This window comes from Solanum pennellii, chromosome 3, assembly GCF_001406875.1.
Source record: "Solanum pennellii chromosome 3, SPENNV200".
Lineage (NCBI taxonomy): Eukaryota > Viridiplantae > Streptophyta > Magnoliopsida > Solanales > Solanaceae > Solanum > Solanum pennellii.
The window spans coordinates 73524352-73545585 of NC_028639.1; the positions used below are offsets into that span (position 1 = coordinate 73524352).

A 21234-nucleotide genomic window follows, 5' to 3' on the forward strand; every position below is an offset into this window, starting at 1 on the left:
TGTAATTGCTTATTGACCTGAAATTCACCAAAGAGGAAAATCAAAACAAAATGAAAGTGTTTTCACCTATGCATATTTTTCTATATAAGTATTCATAGAAAAATAATAATCTTTCTTACTATGTTTCATTAATTAAACACGTATTTCAACAATATATGTAACACTTGAAATCAATTCATTTTTATTATTTCCAAAAAAAGAATAATAATTTTTTCCTTTTATTTTCCTTTTTTAAAAATAATAATAAAAACAAGAGTGAAAACGTGTTGGAAGATAGAGAATGGGACCAGCAGTAACAGTCTGCTAGAAAAAAAAAAATACAACACTTCACACGGAATCCATTTTACAAATAAGAAACTCTTTCTATTTTTCTTTATATATAAATGGAGAGTGATGCAGAAATATGTGATAAATTAGTCATGCCTTTTTCTTGCACTTGCTAAAAAGCAGTTATATTATACTTGTATCGTCACTAGATCCACTTTTCAATTTTTTTTTTTCATCTTTTTGATCCACTTTTTATCTGGTTAAAATACTCAGATAAGTGAAGCGATGGAGCAAGAGATGGCGGAGTATCTTCCTTTAGATCGAGGATCTAAAATGGAGGATTCAGAGAAGCAAACTTCTTCACATTCTTCTCCGATTCCAATTAAAAGTAGAAAAAAGGGTGGAATAATTACCATGCCTTTTATCATAGGTATATACTGAACTAGTTCAAATATTTTGGGGATTTCTTTTTTGTTTTGTAATTAAGTTAAGTTTATATGAATTGTTACAGCAAATGAAGCACTGGAGAATGTGGCGAGCTATGGGCTTTTACCAAATATGACAAATTATCTGATGGGAGAATACAGGATGGGGTTTACTACAACTCAAAATCTTCTGTTTTTCTGGTCAGCTGCTACTAATTTTTTGCCTATTGTTGGAGCTGTTGTTGCTGATTCATATTTAGGTCGATTCCTCACTATTGGCCTTGGTTCTATCTTCAGTTTCCTGGTAATTAACTAAACTTTGAACTTATCTTTTTGTTAATTAAAGTTTATGAGTTCTCGATTTTATCTTCATCTTACTGTTTGGGTCCACGGACAGCTTGATCTGATAGCGATCTGGAGTAAAAGCTACAATTTTAATTTTACGATCCAGGAAATCTAAAAAGTACGACTTCTAAGTATTAATAATAATTGAATTCTGAATTTACTATATGTTTCAGTTTAATGAGTTTAGTGAATCTTTACTGCATCAAGTAGTAAGAATAATAATTGGGTTTTGAGTTCAGTATAGTTACACACTTTCGCCGATCCAAAATTTATAACACATTATTTTAGTGTTCAAAATAAATAAAAACTCAAATATGTATTGACTGTTTTTCCCCCCAAAATATCTTTATGTGTTTTTCAATTATCTAGTTTTAAGAAGAATTTGACTAACTACACTTTAATACCATTTATTTAAAGAGAATTTGAGATAATTTTTATACTTTAATTAATGTAGTCAGTTAGCTTTTCAAAGTAAAAGCTATGTGCGCAAACCCAACCCATAATTGAGCTTCTGCCTCAGTCTCTATGGCGATCCACTATTTCTTTACTCAACTAATTTTGTGTTTAGTTTGAGATTTATTGTAATTATTACCACTAAATTTAAGTTTTAACTTTTATGTCGGCCTAATAATTAATGGGTTTTATACAGACTTTCTTGTTGGGGTCAACACTTTTACCTTAACAGTCATTTGATTAGAAACAAGTTATTTCTAGTAAATCATTCATTATGTATATGAGATAATTTATCTATCACTAACACTTATCTACGAGATAAATAATCCAAAGATTACTTAATACCTTCAATCAAACATTTGGTAAAATAAGCACACACTTTATTTTGAGATTATATTATACCTTATACTTCACTCGTTAATCGAATCACCGCTTATCTATTTTAATATATAAATAAAAATAAATAAAAGATGTGTAAGTTTTGTCCGTTACACTGACAATTTTTATTTTTTCCTTTTCCAGTTTTGTGAATTGAATAAAATATTTTTCCGAAGAAAGTGCTAATCCTTGCTACTACTTTAGAACTTCCTAATCCTGACAAATATTATAATTTTCAGCTTCGGTTATTACAGTCGGAGGATCCAATGCAGTATAAAGTTTTGAAAATTACTGTCCTTAGTATCATATTCGCTGCTTCAAATATTTAATTTTAAGATAACAATTAATTTAAACCACCAATTTTTGAATTAGTTAAGTTAAGCTTGGGTCAACGGTAAAGTTGTCTCAGACTTATAGGTCGCTGTAGAATCAACCACTAATGTTTGGACGATGGTAGATTGCTAACATTTACACTACTTTGGAAAATGGGGATGCACTAGACTTGCTAACTTTTAACACTTGAATGCCCTCTTGTTGCAGGGATCAGCAGTGTTGTGGTTAACAGCAATGATTCCGAAAGCCAGGCCTCCGGCTTGCAATCAAGCAGGACAGGCTTGTAAATCTACAACGGGACCACAATACATGCTCTTGGTTTTTGCGTTTCTGCTCATGTCGGTTGGTGCTGGAGGTATAAGACCATGTTCTCTAGCATTTGGTGCTAACCAGTTTGACAAGGGAGGTAGCAATCCCAACAAACAGACAGTGTTGGAGAGCTTCTTTGCCTGGTATTATACTTCATCCGTCGTCTCTGTTCTGATTGCCCTGACTGGTATCGTTTACCTTCAAGACAGACTGGGGTGGAAAATAGGTTTTGGAGTTCCTGCAATGCTAATGTTCTTATCTGCGTTGTTTTTCTTCCTTGCTTCTCCGTTTTATATCAAGCAAAAGGTTCGCTCAAACGTGTTTGCCAGCTTTATACGAGTAATTGTGGTTGCCTTCAAGAATAGGAAACTACATTACCCCAATCAGAACTCTGATTATCATCACAAGAATGGTTCAGGACCTCAAGTTCCAACGGACAAATTGAGATTCTTAAACAAAGCTTGCATCATTAGAAGTCCTGAAGATGTTAAGCCAAATGGAGTTGCAGCCAATCCGTGGAACCTTTGCACAGTGGAGCAAGTTGAGGAGCTAAAATCCCTCATTAGAGTAGTGCCATTGTGGTCAACAGGGATCATGATATCAATAAACTTGAGCCAAAGTTCGTTCCCTCTACTACAAGCTCAATCCATGAATAGACATCTAACAAAAGGATTCCAAATTCCAGCAGGGTCATTCGGGATGTTTTTGATGATTGCATTAACAATTTGGGTATTTCTATATGACCGCCTGATGCTTCCATTGGCATCGAAGATCAGAGGAAGACCAGTTCGTCTAAAACCTATAGTCAGAATGGGACTTGGCATATTCGTCTCTTGCATGTCCATGTTAGTATCTGGTATTATCGAACATATTCGACGAAGAAGAGCAATCAATCAAGGGCTGTTGAACAACTCGCAGGGGTTGGTGGAGATGTCAGCATTGTGGCTCATTATACCAAACAGTTTAAATGGTATAGCGGAGGCATTAAACGCGATTGGCGCCACAGAGTTCTATTATTCAGAGCTGCCAAAGAGTATGTCAAGTATTGCATCAGCTCTTTTAGGACTGGGAATGGCAGTTGCAAATCTTTTAGCAAGTGTGATTTTGAGTGCTGTGGATAAGTACACCAAAGGAGAAGGAAAAGAAAGTTGGATTTCAAGCAATATCAACAAGGGACACTATGAGTATTACTACTGGCTTCTTGCTCTATTAACGGGTTTTAATCTGCTTTATTTTATGGCTTGTTGCTGGCATTATGGACCTTCTGTTGATGTTGACATCACTATGAGAATGATGGAACCTAGCGACGATGAGAATGACGATGACGACGAAGATGATTTGCCTCAGAAGAAAAAATCTACACCTGACTTGAATTCCTGCTAGGCTACTTCTCTTGTTGATACATAGTCGTACTAGTACTTATACGGAATTGCTATTGCATTTTTAGCTACTAATAGTATAGTATATTATATACTCCACTTTCCCTAATTCCTTCTTTTCAGCCCCCAAAATATGCAGCATGATTTGCTCAGTATGCTTATTTAATTTATTTAACTAAAAAATCAAAATATAAAAAACAAAAACTAATTAAAACTGATTTATTATAAAAATAATATAAACCATAAATCGCAAATTGAACCAAATTATCTCATTATTCGTGAAGAGATGAATCTCCAATAGACATTTTGTTATTTTCCTCAATTCTGTAGAGATGCACTTGCAGCCTGCAGGCAAAAGTTTTATTCTTTATTTTGTCACACTACCAAATAGTACGAAATAAGTTTTTATTAAGTTTTAATATACTTGTCATTATCTTTTGATTTCAGAATAGAGGTTAAGAAAACAGATCATTGGAAGTACTGCAGGGCTGGGTGGGCGGTGGAGTTGGGTTATTGGGTAGTGGATGGGGAATAATTTCTTAAAAAATTAATTTTTAAAATCTTTAATTGTTAAATTTTAACATTTACTTATGTAATTTTTAAAAATATTTATACTCGTTACGCAGAAAATTCCAATATACACTAACTCGTGAGTGGATGACACGCTAAACCCATTAGTTTTTGTTTTTATTGCCTTTTCAATTTGTTCCAATTAGGATGGTTCATGGTTATGATTTAAATTCTATTATCTCTTGTATTAAGGTTAATTAAAAACACAGAATCAGAAATAAAATGAAATAGAAAGAAAACTTCTAATTCGAGCTCACAAAGATTATCGTGTTTTCTTAAGAAATTTAATTTTCTTACTATATCTGAGGTTGCAGATTAATTTCTCCAAAGATAAAACGAATGAACCTGTTAGAGACGTAGCGGTACCTTAAACTTTAATAACTTCAGTGAACGTAAAAACAATAACACGCACATACAGACTCAATTGATTGACAATTTGTTTATGAGAGTAAATGTATGCAGAGAGGAAAAATTTTCAGTGTTTGAAAAACGAAAAAGACTTTCTTTTTATAGCCATTTTCAGCAAGAAACGTGTTTGTTTAGACAAATCTGTTTAGACCCATTTTTTCCAGAAAGTTGTGTCTTTTGAAAAAAATAAAGACTTTTCGGAAAAATGTGTCTTTTGGGAAGAAATAAATATTTTTCGAAAATCAGATCGTTAATACTGTTGCATGCGAATTTCAACTAAATTTTGTTGCGTCAAAATTAATTCTGTTATTTAACTAACTTTCTGGATTAATTTATAAGAGAAAAAAAATTGATCTTAACAAGGTTTATTAGATTAACAGAATTGATGGAATAATTTTTGACCAAAAAATTTTCAATGCCAAATTCGAGCGACGACAACGGAGGGGCACCTTTTTTCTTAACCCTTTAAGAAGTAAATGAAGTGTTTTCTAATATGAGGACAACAATTTTCTTTCTTCTACTAATATGGGAGAAATGACTTTATATTCGCACTTTGCAAATTACTTTTCATTTTCTCTCCAAAATTGGTTCCCTCACTTTTTCATTTTTTTTCTTCTCTTTTCCCATTCACATTTGCTAAACCCAACAAATCAAATCGAATTGTAATCTGAATCAAATCGATTAAAAAAATTAATATTTAATTTGTTTTTGATTTTATTAAAAGCAGTTGCAAAAACAATCAATCCCAAACCGATAAATTAGATATATAAAATTTATATTATTTATATATTATTCATAATAAAAGATAAATTTTTGGTTAAATTTTAATCAAATCAAGTATTGAAAAAATTACTGAAATATACATCTTATGTTTTTCTTGTTTTCAATATCCCTTTCATTTTCTATAACCTCTAAAATTTCTTATTTCTTTAATGCATCCGAGTAACATATTAATGTGTTTTAAGTCGGTATTCAATGTATTCGAGCTTCATATTATGTTTTCGATTTATTATATAATGTATTCGAGCTAGTTTTTAATGTATCCATGCTACATATTATGTATTCGATTTATGTTATATATAATGTATCCGAGATACTCTTTACTGTATCCGAGCTACATATTAATATATTCGATTTGGGCTACTTGATAATGTAATTGCAAACTAAAGAGGGATAGATTGTGATTTAATATTAAAACTACGTGATTCCTAAAGTACACATCTTATGTTTCCATTATTTCCATTATCTTCTTCTATTTCTAAAAACCTTTAAAATCCCTTAATTTTTTTAATGTATATGAGCTACATATTAATATATTCAAGACAATATTTAATGTATCCGAGCTACATATCATGCATCTAGTTTATTCTATAATGTATCCGGGCTTGTTTTTAATGTATCTAAGCTACATATTAGGTATTTGGGCTAGTTTTTAATGTATCCGAACTACATATTATGTAGTCAGTTTATGTTATAATGTATCCGAGCTATATATTAATGTATCTGATTTGTGTTACTTTTTAAGGGATAATGTAATTACAAACTAAAAAAGAGTAATTGCATTTCATATTAAAATTATGTAATTCCTAAAATTTATCCGTAAGTATTTAACTTTACATTTTCTAAGCCCACCACTAAAAATTTCAGCCCAACTATTACAATCCAAGTCAAAATGGGGACAGAGACGAACAAAATACATTTGTGTTTGTATAAAAGCGGGAGAGACGAGAGAGAACAAGAATGGCGAGCGAAATTCACCAGGAGAGAGGCGAAACAAAAACAATTTGATATGGGGTACAACTAAAATCACACTATATTTATAGCATTGAATTTGAATTACTCCCTCCATCCGGAATTGTTTGTCATGTTGCACTTATCGAAAGTCAATTTGATTAATTTTTAAAGGTAAATTAGATCACATTAATTTGATATTTTAAACAAAAAAATTAGATATTCTAAAACTATATGAAAATTATTATAAATTACAATTTTTTGCATATTAATATGATGAAAAAATACATCTTAAAATGTTAGTCAAAGTTTTTATAGTTTGACTCTAAAAATAGAAACCATGACAAATAATTTCAGATGAAAAACGTAATAATTTGCTATTATATAATTTTTTCTTAAATTTATTATATTTAAAGGCGATGTAATAAAATTAAATTTGTGGAGTAATAGGAAATGATCGGAGCTTCAAGTTAAGGAGCTATTTGAGGAATTAATTAAATTTAGGTCAACTGTTTAGACAACTATTTATTACTTTTTATTAATGGCCACGTGGGTTGAGTAAAGGTCCTAAATAATTTTGTGTGCTTCTATATAACAGGAATTTTATTTCCATATTTCATTTTATTAGTGGCCATGTGTGCTTATGAAAAAGTCCTAACTAATTAAATTTCAATTATACACTAAATTAGTACAATACATTATTAATGACTAAATATTGACTGAAAATTTTGTTAAAACTTTAGAATTATTTCGTATGTCATTTAAATAAGGAGAGATGGATAACATTAATTATTTGAAGTTATATAAAACTGCATTATAAATTGTAATAATTAATAATTAGTAATTTAAAAATATTCTTAAAATACATTAAATCTTTGATTAACTCAAATTTTCACATGTTACATAAGTTGTGACAGTAATATACATTATTTGAAGGTACGATAAATTACAATACTTGATCACTTAAAAATTTCAAAATCATACCAATGTATCTAATCAAATATATATAATACTAAATGGAAAATATAAAGATGAGATAATTATGATGAGATAAATTATTATGGAATAAGTTATATTAAAATTTATTTTAATTATATATTTTATTTGTTATATTTAAAATAATAAGCCTTGCATAAATTTTAAAAATAATTTATTTGTTTATAAAAATGCTCATCATGAATGTGAAAATAATAATTATAAACAAGGTTTAAAAAGTTATTTTTAGCATTTACTTATTATATTTCTAAGATAACTATATCAGCCAAATCAACAAAGTAATAATTTATCTCAATACTAATTATTAATTTCAACTTACTTATCAACAAAATACTCTAATAAATTGACTGACATTATTATTTAAACTTTAACGGCAAGCGACCCTAAGAGGAGTATTGGAATCTCCCTCCGTTTCAAGAAGATGGTCTAGTTTAACTAAAAACGGAATATAAAAAAAAAAAAAACTTTTTAATAATGTGTTTTTAAATTAAAGTTATGTCAAATATATAAAAATATCTTTTAATTTTATGATCTTAAATATTTAATATGAAAAATTAAAATTAAAATATTATAAAAAAAAAAGTCATTCATTTTTTGAAACAGAATAAAATAGAAATAACTAATTTTTTTTAAAGGGAGGAAGTAATATATACTGACACGTGCCTTTTTTTCTTGCACTTCAAAAAAAAAAAGGCAGGCGCATCCACTTCCCCATTATTATTATAAATTCTGTGTCTGTAGAATCAACAGATTAATTTTTTTCATCATTTTATTTCTCAATTCCTCTTGATTACTAATCTCCAGTAAGTGAGAAGATGAAGGAAGAGATGGCAGAGTATGTTCCTTTATCTCAAATGGAGGATTCAGAGAAGCAAAATTCTTCTCCGATTTCAGTTAAAAGTAGAAAAAAGGGTGGATTAATTACCATGCCTTTTATTATAGGTATATACTGAACTATTTCAATTATTTTTTGCTTTGTTTTGTAATTAAGTTTTGTTTTATTTTTGAATTGTTACAGCAAATGAGGCACTGGAGAATGTGGCGAGCTATGGGCTTTTACCCAATATGACATTTTATCTGATGAGAGAATACAGGATGGACATTACTTCAACTCAAAATCTTCTATTTTTCTGGTCAGCTGCTACCAATTTTTTGCCTATTGTTGGAGCTGTTGTTGCTGATTCATATTTAGGTCGGTTCCTCACTATTGGCCTTGGTTCCATCTTCAGTTTCATGGTAATATAACTTTTCGTTCTTAGTTCTTACACATTTTATCTGAAACGTAGTAAATGAATTTTGGAATTTTATCAATTAATCGTAGTAACAGATAGTTTTACCAAAGAGCCATGTAAGTACAAAGAAAATGCAAATGTTTGAAGATCAAATCATTCAACCATTTCTAAATAGATATGGATAGTAATCTAGACTACACAAAGCACTAACTAGTTTTGCCTTCCTCCCTCCTCTAATGTGAATTTTCTGGACGATCTTTAACACCAACTTAATTACCTAATTTTAACACTTGAATGCCCTGTTGTTGCAGGGAACACTAGTGTTGTGGTTAACAGCAATGATTCCGAGAGCAAGGCCTCCACCTTGTAATCAATCAGGACAGGTTTGTAAATCTACAACGACATCACAATACATGCTTTTGATTTTCTCGTTTCTGCTCATGTCAATCGGTGCTGGAGGTATAAGATCGTCTTCTTCAGCCTTTTGGTGCTAACCAGTTAGACAAGGGAGATAGTAATCCCGACAAGTATACGATGTTAGAAAGCTTCTTTACCTGGTATTATACTTTATCCATAGCTTCTGTCCTGATTGCCCTTACGGGCATCGTTTACCTGCAAGACAGACTCGGGTGGAAAATAGGTTTTGGAGTTTCTGCCATCCTCATGTTCTTATCCACACTATTCTTTTACATTGCCTCTCCATTCTATATCAAGCCAAAGGTTCGCTCAAACGTGTTTGCCAGCTTTATACAAGTAATTTTCGTTGCCTGCAAGAATAGGAAACTCCAGTACCCCATTCATAACTCTGATTACCATCACAAGAATGGTTCTGGACCTACAGAGAAATTGAGATTCTTAAACAAAGCTTGCATCATTAAAAGCCCTGAAGATGTTAGTTGCAGCCAATAAATGGAACCTTTGCACAGTGGAGCAAGTTGAGGAGCTAAAAGCCCTCATTAGAGTCTTGCCATTGTGGTCAACGGGGATCATTATATCAATAAACATGAGCCAAAGTTCATTCCCTTTATTACAAGCTCAATCCATGGATAGACATCTAACTAAAGGATTCCAAATTCCAGCAGGATCATTTGGGATGTTTTCGTTGATTGCTTTAACACTTTGGGTTTTTCTGTATGACCGAATGATGCTTCCATTGGCATCGAAGATCAAAGGAAGACCAATTCGTCTAAAACCTATAGTCAGAATGGGAATTGGCATATTTACCTCTTGCATGTCCGTGGTAGTCTCTGGTATTATCGAACATGTTCGACGAATAAAAGCAATCAATCAAGGGCTGTTGAACAACTCGCAGGGTTTGGTGGAGATGTCATCCTTGTGGCTCATTATACCAAACAGTTTAAACGGGATAGCAGAGGCATTCAGTGCGATCGGCTCCACAGAGTTCTATTATTCGGAGTTACCAAGGAGTATGTCAAGTATTGCATCAGCTCTTTTAGGACTGGGAATGGCAGTGGCATATCTTTTAGCAAGTGTGATTTTGAGTGCTGTGGATAAGTACACCAAAGGAGAAGGAAAAGAAAGTTGGGTTTCAAGTAATATCAACAAGGGACACTATGAGTATTACTACTGGCTTCTTGCTCTATTAACAGCTTTCAATCTGATTTATTTTATGGCTTGTTGCTGGCAATATGGACCATCTGTGGATGCTGACATCACTATGAGAATGATGGAACCTAGCGACGATGAGAATGACTATGACGATGAGGAGTGATTTGCATCAGAAGAAAAAACCTACACCTGACTTGAATTTCTGGTTGGCTACTTCTCTTGTTGATACATAGAGTCCGTTTGGATGGGCTTAAAAAAAGCGACTTCTAAAAAGTACTTAAAAAAAGCGACTTCTAAAAAGTACTTTTGAAAGTGCTGAAATTTATTTTTAAAATAACTAGTTATGTGTTAAAATAAAAGTGTTTCAGTTGAAAAAAAAGTTGTTGAAGTGTTTGGCAAATAAGTGCTGATAAACACTCTTTTTTATCAAAATATCTGAAATACCCTTAAAACTGTTAATATAATAAAAGTTTGATTAATTTTTATTTAAGGTTTTTATACTTAAAAAAATAAAATAAAATAAAATAAATTTATATTTTACATCCATAAGTAATAATATTTCTTTATCATCACAAATTTTTTATAATAATAATAATAATAATAATAATAATAATAATACTAATATTAATAATAAAAATAATAATATAAATAAAAAATAAAATAATAACAATAAGAATAATAACAATAGTAATAATAATAATGATAATGTTATAAAATCTAAGCACAGAATAATATAAGTATAAAGAAAAAAGATAAGAAAAGTAGATGCACGAGAAGACTTTCTTCTTATTCAAGTGTATATTACAATGCTGAATGATATATTTATTTATAGGTAGAGAAATCAACCAAAAGGTCACAATGTTTAATGTCACATTAGTAGATACATTTCTATCTCAAAAAGGTTCATATCACCTTGGGAATACATATCCATGATAATGATAAGTTTATGATAAGTTTAATGAACAATCCACTTAATTCAATGTATTTATAACACTCCTCCTTGGATGTCCATAGATAATGTGCCTTCTTAAAACCTTTACTAGAAAAAACCAGTAGGAAAAAAATTCTAGTGAAGTAAAAAGAGTATACATATCTTTTGATACGCATTATTTGTTGCCTCATTAAAAACCTTGTCAGGAAAATCAGTGGAAAAAACCTCGGTCAAGGGAAAAAGAGTGCAACGCGTATTATACTTCTCTGATTAAAACATCACTTAATTTCTTGTGATGATGTCTCCAATCTTCATAAATTGTGGTTGCTATATTATTTTTCAAAGAAAAACCACACATTTCCTGAATATGGTGTGTCATTTATCTCAACTAGACGCACTTTTGACTTGCTTCATGGAGGACTTTTATTTCTGTGTAGCAACATTTGCTTTATTGATCGTCAGGATATTATTGTGCCTCCACATGAAAACAAATAGCGTGTTTGAGATCCTAATTTCTGCTACAAATATTGATTTCTAAATAAAAACTAATTAAGCCACCATTTTTTAAATTAGTAAAGGAAACCTTGGAGCAATGATAAAGTTATCTGTTTGTCTGATGTGTTGATTTTTTTGCAAATGTGCACCCAAAAAATGGGTTCAGTTGGTCCTGTTAACTATACAGTATATGTGGCTATTGCCATAAGATCAGAGGAACTTACCTAATTTTAACACTTGAATTCCCTGTTGTTGCAGGGAACACTAGTGTTGTGGTTAACAGCAATGATTCCGAAAGCCAATCAGGACAGGCTTGTAAATCTACGACGACATCAAAATACATGCTCTTGGTTTTCTCATTTCTGCTCATGTCGATTGGTGCTGGAGGTATAAGATCGTCTTCTTAAGCATTTGGTGCTAACCAGTTAAACAAGGGAGATAATAATCCCAACAAGCACTCAGTGTTGGAGAGCTTCTTTACTTGGTATTATACTGCATCCATAGCAAAAAAGTTAAAAGTGCTGCATAAAAAAAAGGTGATTCTTTTTTGAAACAAACTAAAAAGGAAATTGGGATATTCTTTTTGAAACAGATGGAGTATATTATAGGGCAACTTTCACAAATAGCAAACATAAAATTCATATTTGTATGCTATAAGAGAGTGGAGAGCGAGATCTGAGAGGGGAAAGAGTGGGGAACAAAAATATATGTATATATACAATTTTTCTTGATTTATACAAATGAAAACAAATTTCATAAACTTGTGTTTGTATAAAAGTGAGAGGAAGCGAGCGAGAGATGGGGCGAGAGAGGAGAGTGGCGTAACCAGAAATTTCACAAAGAGTGTTTAGAAATTATATATGAATACTTTTTTTTTTTGGCTGAATGAGTGCACTAAAAAATTTTAAAATTAAATTACGTAATATACACAATTTTTTTGAAAAAAATAAAAGGAAAAAGATGAAAGGCGTCCTAGAAATTTTAAAAATTTAACTACATAATATACAAGAATTTTTTAAAAAAAATATGTAATATATATGAAAAAAATTAAACTAGAAATTTTAAAAATTAAACTACGTAATATACAAGAAAAGTACGTTAAAATACATGAAAAAAATTGAAAAACAGAGGAAAAAGATGATAGGTGCCCTAGGAATTTTAAAAATTTAACTACGTAATATACATGAAAGTTTTTGAAAAAAGACGTAATATACATGAAAAATTTTGAAGAAAAAAAAGGCTTAAAGTTGTTGTTAGCGAGATTTGAACACACAAACTCATAAAAGTTTGACTCTTTCAAAGTATCTAAAACAACTAGGCTACAACACTTTGTTATATTAAGGGTGTCCAAAATATGTTATTTAACCATTTTATATAATATTTTATTTATATATACAATATAATTTTTTCGACAAAGAGTGTCCAATTGAACACCCTATGTAGTTATCCCTCTGAAATACGGGGCGTGGGGGTGAAGTTGGGGTATTGAGTAGGGGATGGCACAGAGTAAGAAAAAAGTTAATTTCTTTAAAAGATTTTTTTTGTTATCTATTATGAGTTAGTATTTTTTATGGTTACTCAATTATATATTCTTCTCCAAGAAAATTATAATTTTTTTTATAATACAGAGAAAACGTGAACAAGAAGAAGAAATTTAATTTTAGAATTATTTGATTTGTTACACTATATAATTGAATTCTTGACAATAATTTGAAATGGAATAGGGTAATATTTATGTGATCTTAATTTGATTTTCATTTTTTCCCCTTAATTATGCATTACATGAATACTTTGAGATCTTAATTTGATTTTTGAGATTAACTTATATCCACCGACAGTGGACAAAAAGAATTACACCATCAATTTATTTTTAGAAAAATTTATTTTTTAAAATGTATTACTTATTATTAATATTTAAATAATAATAAAAAAAGTATTATATGATAACTTGAACTCTAAATTAATTATATGAGTTTGTTTAGGATTCTTTTTTATTGCCAAAAATAAGAAGATTTTTTGCCTCATTATTTTTACCTCATTCCCCATCAACACCATTGAAGCAATTTGAGACAAATATCGATGGTAACTTTTTACTTTTTTTTTCTTTTTAAAATCTAGACTAATTGATTTCATAAAAAAAATTATTTATAACTTATTAAGTTTTCTTTCTAATATGAAAAAGTTTTTGGATAGATGCTTCCATTGCTTCAACATTTCTCCTCTTAGTTCATTCTATCGACAATACAAAAATTAATTGAAAATAAACTTTGATCCATATACTTTCATATGTATTCCAATTTATTTAAGTAATACTCAAAGTCAATAGTATTAAAATATTTGAACATTGTTTCAAAATAATTTTAAATTTATAAAGCATTTTTGAAAAAAAAAAGAAAAAAAAGAAGCTAAAAGAATAATTAATCTCTAAATATGAAAATATAATAATTAAATTACAAAAAATAAATATTTTTAAAAATAAGCTGATGATGCTATTATTTTTGTCCACCATCAATGAATATAAGTTAATCTATTGATTTTTCAGCTTTTCCCCCTCAATAAGTAAAGCATACTGGTACATCATGTATCAATAATTATGTATTCAAATTTATGTAAGTTGAATTGCAAACCATTTTCAAGGCTATCAATCAAATTGACAATTTAGAAAAAGCCAAAAGGAAAATTATAAATAACTTTGTCGAAAACCTCACATCCTTTCTTTTCTTTTATACATGGACTAGATACAATGAATTCGTGCAAGTATGGATTCAATATTTGTCATTGTATATGTCTCTATTTATGTGAGTGATTCATAATATTGTTAACATAATTTTAGATAATATATATTACTCATTTAGTCACTTTATTCCAATTTATGTAACTATAAAATTTCAAAATTTATTTATATTTTAATATATAATTTAACGTAACTTTTAAATAATATATATTTCTCACTCAATTACAATTATGCAATATATATGAAATTATGAGAGTTGATCAAATTTTTAGTACTATATTTTAGCATATATTTACATAATTTTCCAATAATATATGTTGCTCAATTCTAATAAAAAATTTGAATTTTAAAATTTATTTTTGATAATTTTCTAAAAGAAAAATCTTAAAAATAAAAATAAATCAAACAAATAAAATATCAGATGACAAACCGATCAGTTCTAATTGAAGAAGAGTGCACGAAAGTAGGTGGAGCCAACTTTGTGATAGGCAATGATGCTTGAACGAAAGAAACTTAGAGCCTGTTTGGATCGACTTAAAAGCTTGTCAAATTGACTTAAAAGTCAGTTTTTGACTTATTAGAGTGTTTGACAAATATCAAAGTAACTTGTTTAAGTAAAAAATGACTTATTTTAAGCCAAGAGTTAAAAGCTAGGTGAAGTTGTTTTTTTTTTTCAACTTAAAAGTCATTTTATGTTGACCGTGTATATTACATTTTTACCCTTAATTCTTTTATTTTTATTTTTATTTTTATCATATTATTATTATTATTATTGTTTATTATTATTATCATTTAATTTTATTATTATTATTATAATATTAGTATTATTAAATTTTTATTAATTTATTATTATTATTATTTATTTTATTATTCTTTATTATTATTATTTTATTATTTTTATTATTTTTATTATTTATTTTATCATTCTTTACTATTATTATTATTATATATTATATATCATTATTATTATATTATTATTATTTTCATATTATTTTCTTATGATTTTTATTATTATTTATTATTATTATTATTATTATCATATATTATTATTATTATTTATTTATTTTATTTTTATATATTATTATTAATATTATATATTATTATTATTATATATTTTCATATCATTTTATTATTATTATTATTTTCATATTATTTATTATTATTACATATTATATATTATTATTATTATTATTATTAAATTAATCAACTTTTATCATGTTAACAACTTTTAAGGGTATTTCAAACATTTTAATTAAAAAAAATGTTTACCAGCACTTATTTGCCAAACACATCAACAACTCTTTTTTAACTTCAGCACTTTTATTCAAACACATATCTACTTACTTTAAAAAGAGCAATTTTTTATGTATAGCAAATAAAAAATTGTTATTTATGCTATAGCAAACTTTTAAAATTGCACTCCATGGCAAAAATTTTGTTTGCTATGAACTTTTTTTTTTTTGTATATTCGCTAGTCCTCCCTTTTTTTATACATATTTTGATTGTTTAAAAAATATAAATAGAAATGAAGCTAATTTCATTATATAAAAAACAAAAAAAAAATCTTTGAAGTCATACACATTCTGTTTCATTAGAAACGGTAATTTCAATTGTATAAATATTTATATAATTCATATAGATACATTGTTGTACCACTAGAAAGACAATAATTATTGATATTATACTTATATAAATATTTTCTAATGTATAATTGTTACATAGTATGTATAATGAAAAACAAACAAATTTATGAATGTGTATAAGTGTGAGAAAATGTGTATAATTAAGAAAATATTATATAGTAGCTACTAATATATACATTTATACACCCATAATTGTATAATAAAGCAGTAGAAGAGATGAATCAACACAAAAAGTTTTAGTAATCAATCTGACGGAACACAATCTTTCAAATTCATAACCTACGGTGCTTCTCCTACATTAAACACAAGTATGAAAATCAGTAAAGTCAAAACATATGTAACTCAAATAGAGCGATTTCATGAATTTCGAAAGTAAAAGGTAAAAGCGCACAAGCAGAACAAAAAGTCAAGGTAATATTATTGATATTATACTTATACAAATAAATTCAAAATGTATAATTGTTACATAGTATGTATAGTGAAGTATATCAATTTATGTATGTGTATAAGTGTGAGCAAATTTGTATGGTTAAATGAACTTACACAATTACCACTAATATTATACATTTATACAACCACAATTGTATAAGCAAGCAGTAGAAGACATGAATGACATAAAAAATAAAAAAATAACATAAAATTGTAACCTATACATAAATGATTATACATATACATTAGCATGCTCCAACGACCCAGAAACAACAACTTCAAATTTATCATGTGTTCTGTATAAACGTCAGTTTTATCTTTCCTTTTCTTACTTGACCCAGCAACAACATCAGCCTTATCTTTGATACCCCATTCACAGAAATCTAATTGGGTCATTCCTCAATTTGGATCTGATCTCTTGCATTGTATTCGATTTGGACATTGAACCTGAAATCTCCCCAAAATCCTGAGTTAGACCCAAGGAAAACGATGGATATTCAACATTATTTTCGACATCCAATGAAATATCTCTTGTGAATCTCTTCGATGGATATTGGACATCCATTGTTTAAATCCAAAATCTATATGAATTATGAACTTATGTGAAAAAATAGTATAGAAAAAGTGAAAAAAAATTAAGGGTTTTGACGGTACCTAAAATTTTAGAAGTAATTTTGAAAAACGACGAAGACGTGCTGGAGAAATTTGAAATTTAAAATTGAATTTGGAGAGAAGATTTGGAAGAAATTGAAGAAAATAGGAGAAGAGATTGTATAAGAGGAAGAGAAAAAAACGTCAGTTCTATTTTATTTTTTAATAATTTATACAAATCAGTGGAGCCATGTAATAGCAAAGTGACTGAGATTTTGCTTATTAAAGGAAATAACTGAAACGGTAGTTATTTCATTTAATTTAAATTATTAGTTTGCTATTCTCTACAATTATTCCTTTTAAAAATAAGTTCCAGCACTTTCAGAAATACTTTTTAAAAACTATTTTTTTTAAGTCCATCCAAACGGGCTCTTAATTCCTCTCTTTGTAAATCAAGAAACTTGACCTTAAGCTCCTCCGTATTTCCTCTTCTAAATAGTACAACTTAAAATAGATTCATTTACAATTTCAAGTTCATGATTTACTGATTCTTAAAAGTACGACTTCAAGTATTCATTACTATACTAATTTCATATTTATCTCTGTACCAAACGAAATCTTAATGTTTTTGAAAAAGATAAAATCTCTTTAATGAGTAACTTAATTTGGAATTTAATCAATTAATCGTGATAAAATGGTAAATTTACTATATAATTTATTATCTTCTTAATAGTTGTACCAAGTCAAAATTGAACACGTAGTAGAAACAAAGGCGTATACTAGTTTAGAACTTTCTAATCGTGATTCGTAACAAATATTATAATTTTCAGCTTGGGTTATTACAGTCAGAGGATCCAGTATTAAGTTTTGAAAAATAGTAATGTCCTTATCATCCTAATTGCTGCTACAAATATTAATTTCTAAATAGCAATTAATTAAACACCATTTTTTAATAAGTATAGGAACTTTGGAGAAATGATAAAGTCATCCATTTGTCTGATCCTAATTACTGCTACAAATATTAATTTCTAAATAGCAACTAATTAAACACCATTTTTTAATTAGTAAAGAAACTTTGGAGCAATGATAAAGTCATCCATTTGTCTGATCCGTTGATTTTTTGCAAGTGTGCACCCAAAAAATGGGTTCATGAGTTGGTCCTGTTAATTAACTATACAGTATATGTGGCTATTCCCATAATACAAGAGGAACTTACCTAATTTTAACACTTGAATGCCCTGTTGTTGCACGGAACACTAGTGTCGGGGGTGGCTTGACAGTACTAAAAAAAAGATATGTGTCTTAAGCCTTCAAATTTAAGGGGCCTCATTTTTAATAATAATAGGTTATAAGTTATTATTTTTTAACAAATATTGAATACTATTTGTAGAAAAAGTGAACTCTATATGAAAACGAAAGAATTATTAGAAGAAATTTAACATATTTGGAGTACTATATCTCATAAAAAATAATTTTAAATAAGAATGATTATATTATCAATTGCAAACTAGAAGAAATCAATTATATAAAAGTTTTTAACAATTCAAGTTTAAGGCCCCGTCTAATTTTTACTTTGACTACTAATATGCTTGAACCGCTCCTGACTAGTGTTGTGGTTCACAGCACCTCTAGTTTGGGTTTTTCTATATGACCAAGTGATGCTTCCATTGGATGAAGGAGTATTATCCTATAGTTGTCGTTATTCTTTTTTTTACAACAAAGAAGCTTCGTTTGAAGGTTCTCTTTTATACAATCCAATTCTGTTATTTTGTTTTCCTTTATTCTGGAGTGAAGCCTTGCAATGAATGATTTGGATTCTTATTGTAGAATTTGTCGCTTCTCTTGTCTCATGTGAATGTATCACGTAAAGAATTTCAAGAGTCAATCAGATATATAATTTTCAAAATCAAATAATATATATTTACTTATTTTATTCTATTTTATGTGATATAAATAGATTTTTATGAATCAATCAATTTTTTTTATAAACAATTGATTTAATGTATTTTTTTAAAAAATAAATATTTTCAATTGTCAGTCATAATTTATAACATTTTTTATATAATTTTTTAAATATATAAAAAAATTTAAATATAAAATAAATAAATTAAAACAAAAGAAAAAAAATTGAATATAGAAGAAATGTCAAATAAACATGTCAGAGCATGACCGGTCTAATTATCCCACTTGTATATTATTAGTAGGGGTTAAGAGGGGATTTCATTTTCTTAATTCTTATAAGTATAGGTATATTTTTATATATATATATATATCTTATCTTAAAGAAAAAATGAGAGAAGCTTAGATTAAAGAGATTGTTTTGGAATTTGTTAAATTTGTAGGCAAATTGAATTTCGTGATGTCTTGAATGGTAGTTGCATATTATTTTTTCTTTTCATTAATGGCCATGTGGGGTTGAGAAAAAGTCCTAACTAATTAATTTTCATCAATTATAATAATGAGTACAATACATTATTAATAACTTCAAATATTTGATTGAAAAATTAGTTAACTTTTGAAATATTACTTATGCCAATTAAATCATGAAAGATAGTTAATATTAATTATTTGGAATAAACGTAAAATGCATTATAAATGATAAAATTAACAATTTAAAATATTATAACTTTGTTTGAGTCTCAAATTTTTATATGTATCACATAAATAAAGACGAACATATTACTTTAAAAGTACTATAAATTACAATACTCAATAATTTAAAATATTTAAAAATCAGAAAGAGATTTGGTTAACCCTCTTAATTTTATAAATGTCATGCCATAGTATCTAATCTAATATAATACTAGGTTTAAGTTATCGATGCCTACTTAAAGTTGAATGTACATTTTATTTGGACATCTCAACTAAAGTTTGTACTTAGTGTGTCAAAAATGAACCCTACTCCAAAATTTTAATGGTTGGGACTCAAAATAATTTGAATTTGCTACAATCTCAACTCATTCAAGCCTAAATCATTTTAAGAGAGTCCTCAATTGAGTTCAATTCAATCTCCAATTTTAATCATTTTAAAAACTTTTTACAAAGATATGTTCCTATATTAAATGTATGAATTATTATCTATTTAACATTTTTAGGATTTATCTATCCATTCTTTACTTTTTTTTAAAAAAAAATCTTGAGCGGAAATTTGTATTGTGATTATAAAATATCAATATGTTAAAATTATTAAAATCAATCGGATCAAATAGGCGGGTCAAGACTCAATCCGTTTTAAGCCCATTTGAGCATAAAATAAACTTGAGCTATCGATTTATTCATTTTAATATCTCCAATTTCAACTTAACCTGCCCATTTGGCACCCCTGCTCGAACCTATAGAACACTTTATTTGTTTATGAATCCTTCTTCTTAGACACAAAATGTTAATATAATGAAAAAAAAAGTGTATTCCATACTCGTTGAGTACGTATAGCAATTAAAAATAATTTTTTTATTTTCCAGCTTATACACTTAAACAATATTAAAAAGAGAAAAATAAAAAATAAAAAATAAAAAATAAAAAATAAAAAATAAATCTTCTTCACTGCAGGTCTCTCTCTTTCTCTCACCCTTATATATTCTTCTTTTGCTTTTACTTTTTTTTTCCAAATATTCTAGTAAAATTTCATTTTTTCTGATAAAACTAATACAAATTGGTTATTTTCTTAGGCAAAAAGCGTCGTTGTTTTTATATATAATTATGATGATAAATGATTATTAGCGGATAGAAAATAAAGCCATAATGGGTGAAAGTCTTTGAAAGAGTAGCAGATTTTGACGAAGAAGAAGGGGCAGGGGGGTTGATTGAAAATATTTTTTTTCTTTTAATTTTTTTTTAATTGTCGTGTGTCATTATTTTATTGATCTATCTTGTTATGTATTTGTGTTTGAGACGCCCACATTTGTATTTGAACATATTTTCATTTTGTGTTTAATAGATAGAAATTTATTAAAATTGAAGTGTTCAATAGATATAAGCTAAGTTAAGGTGTATAACTAAAATATGAGGACAATTTT

General features: G+C 28.2%; 1 protein-coding gene and 1 pseudogene across 1 annotated transcript; both read left to right on the top strand.

Annotated features, from left to right (window-relative positions):
- Positions 1 to 415: 415 nt before the first annotated feature.
- On the top strand, positions 416 to 3998 carry LOC107015096 (protein NRT1/ PTR FAMILY 1.2-like). Its single transcript, XM_015215269.1, has 3 exons — positions 416 to 697; positions 779 to 996; positions 2409 to 3998. The coding sequence occupies exons 1-3, from the start codon at positions 553 to 555 to the stop codon at positions 3891 to 3893; spliced, it is 1848 nt and encodes a 615-aa protein (XP_015070755.1). The 5' UTR covers positions 416 to 552; the 3' UTR covers positions 3894 to 3998.
- A 4366-nt stretch (positions 3999 to 8364) lies between these two features.
- LOC107012578 lies at positions 8365 to 10821 on the top strand (annotated as a pseudogene).
- Positions 10822 to 21234: the final 10413 nt, after the last annotated feature.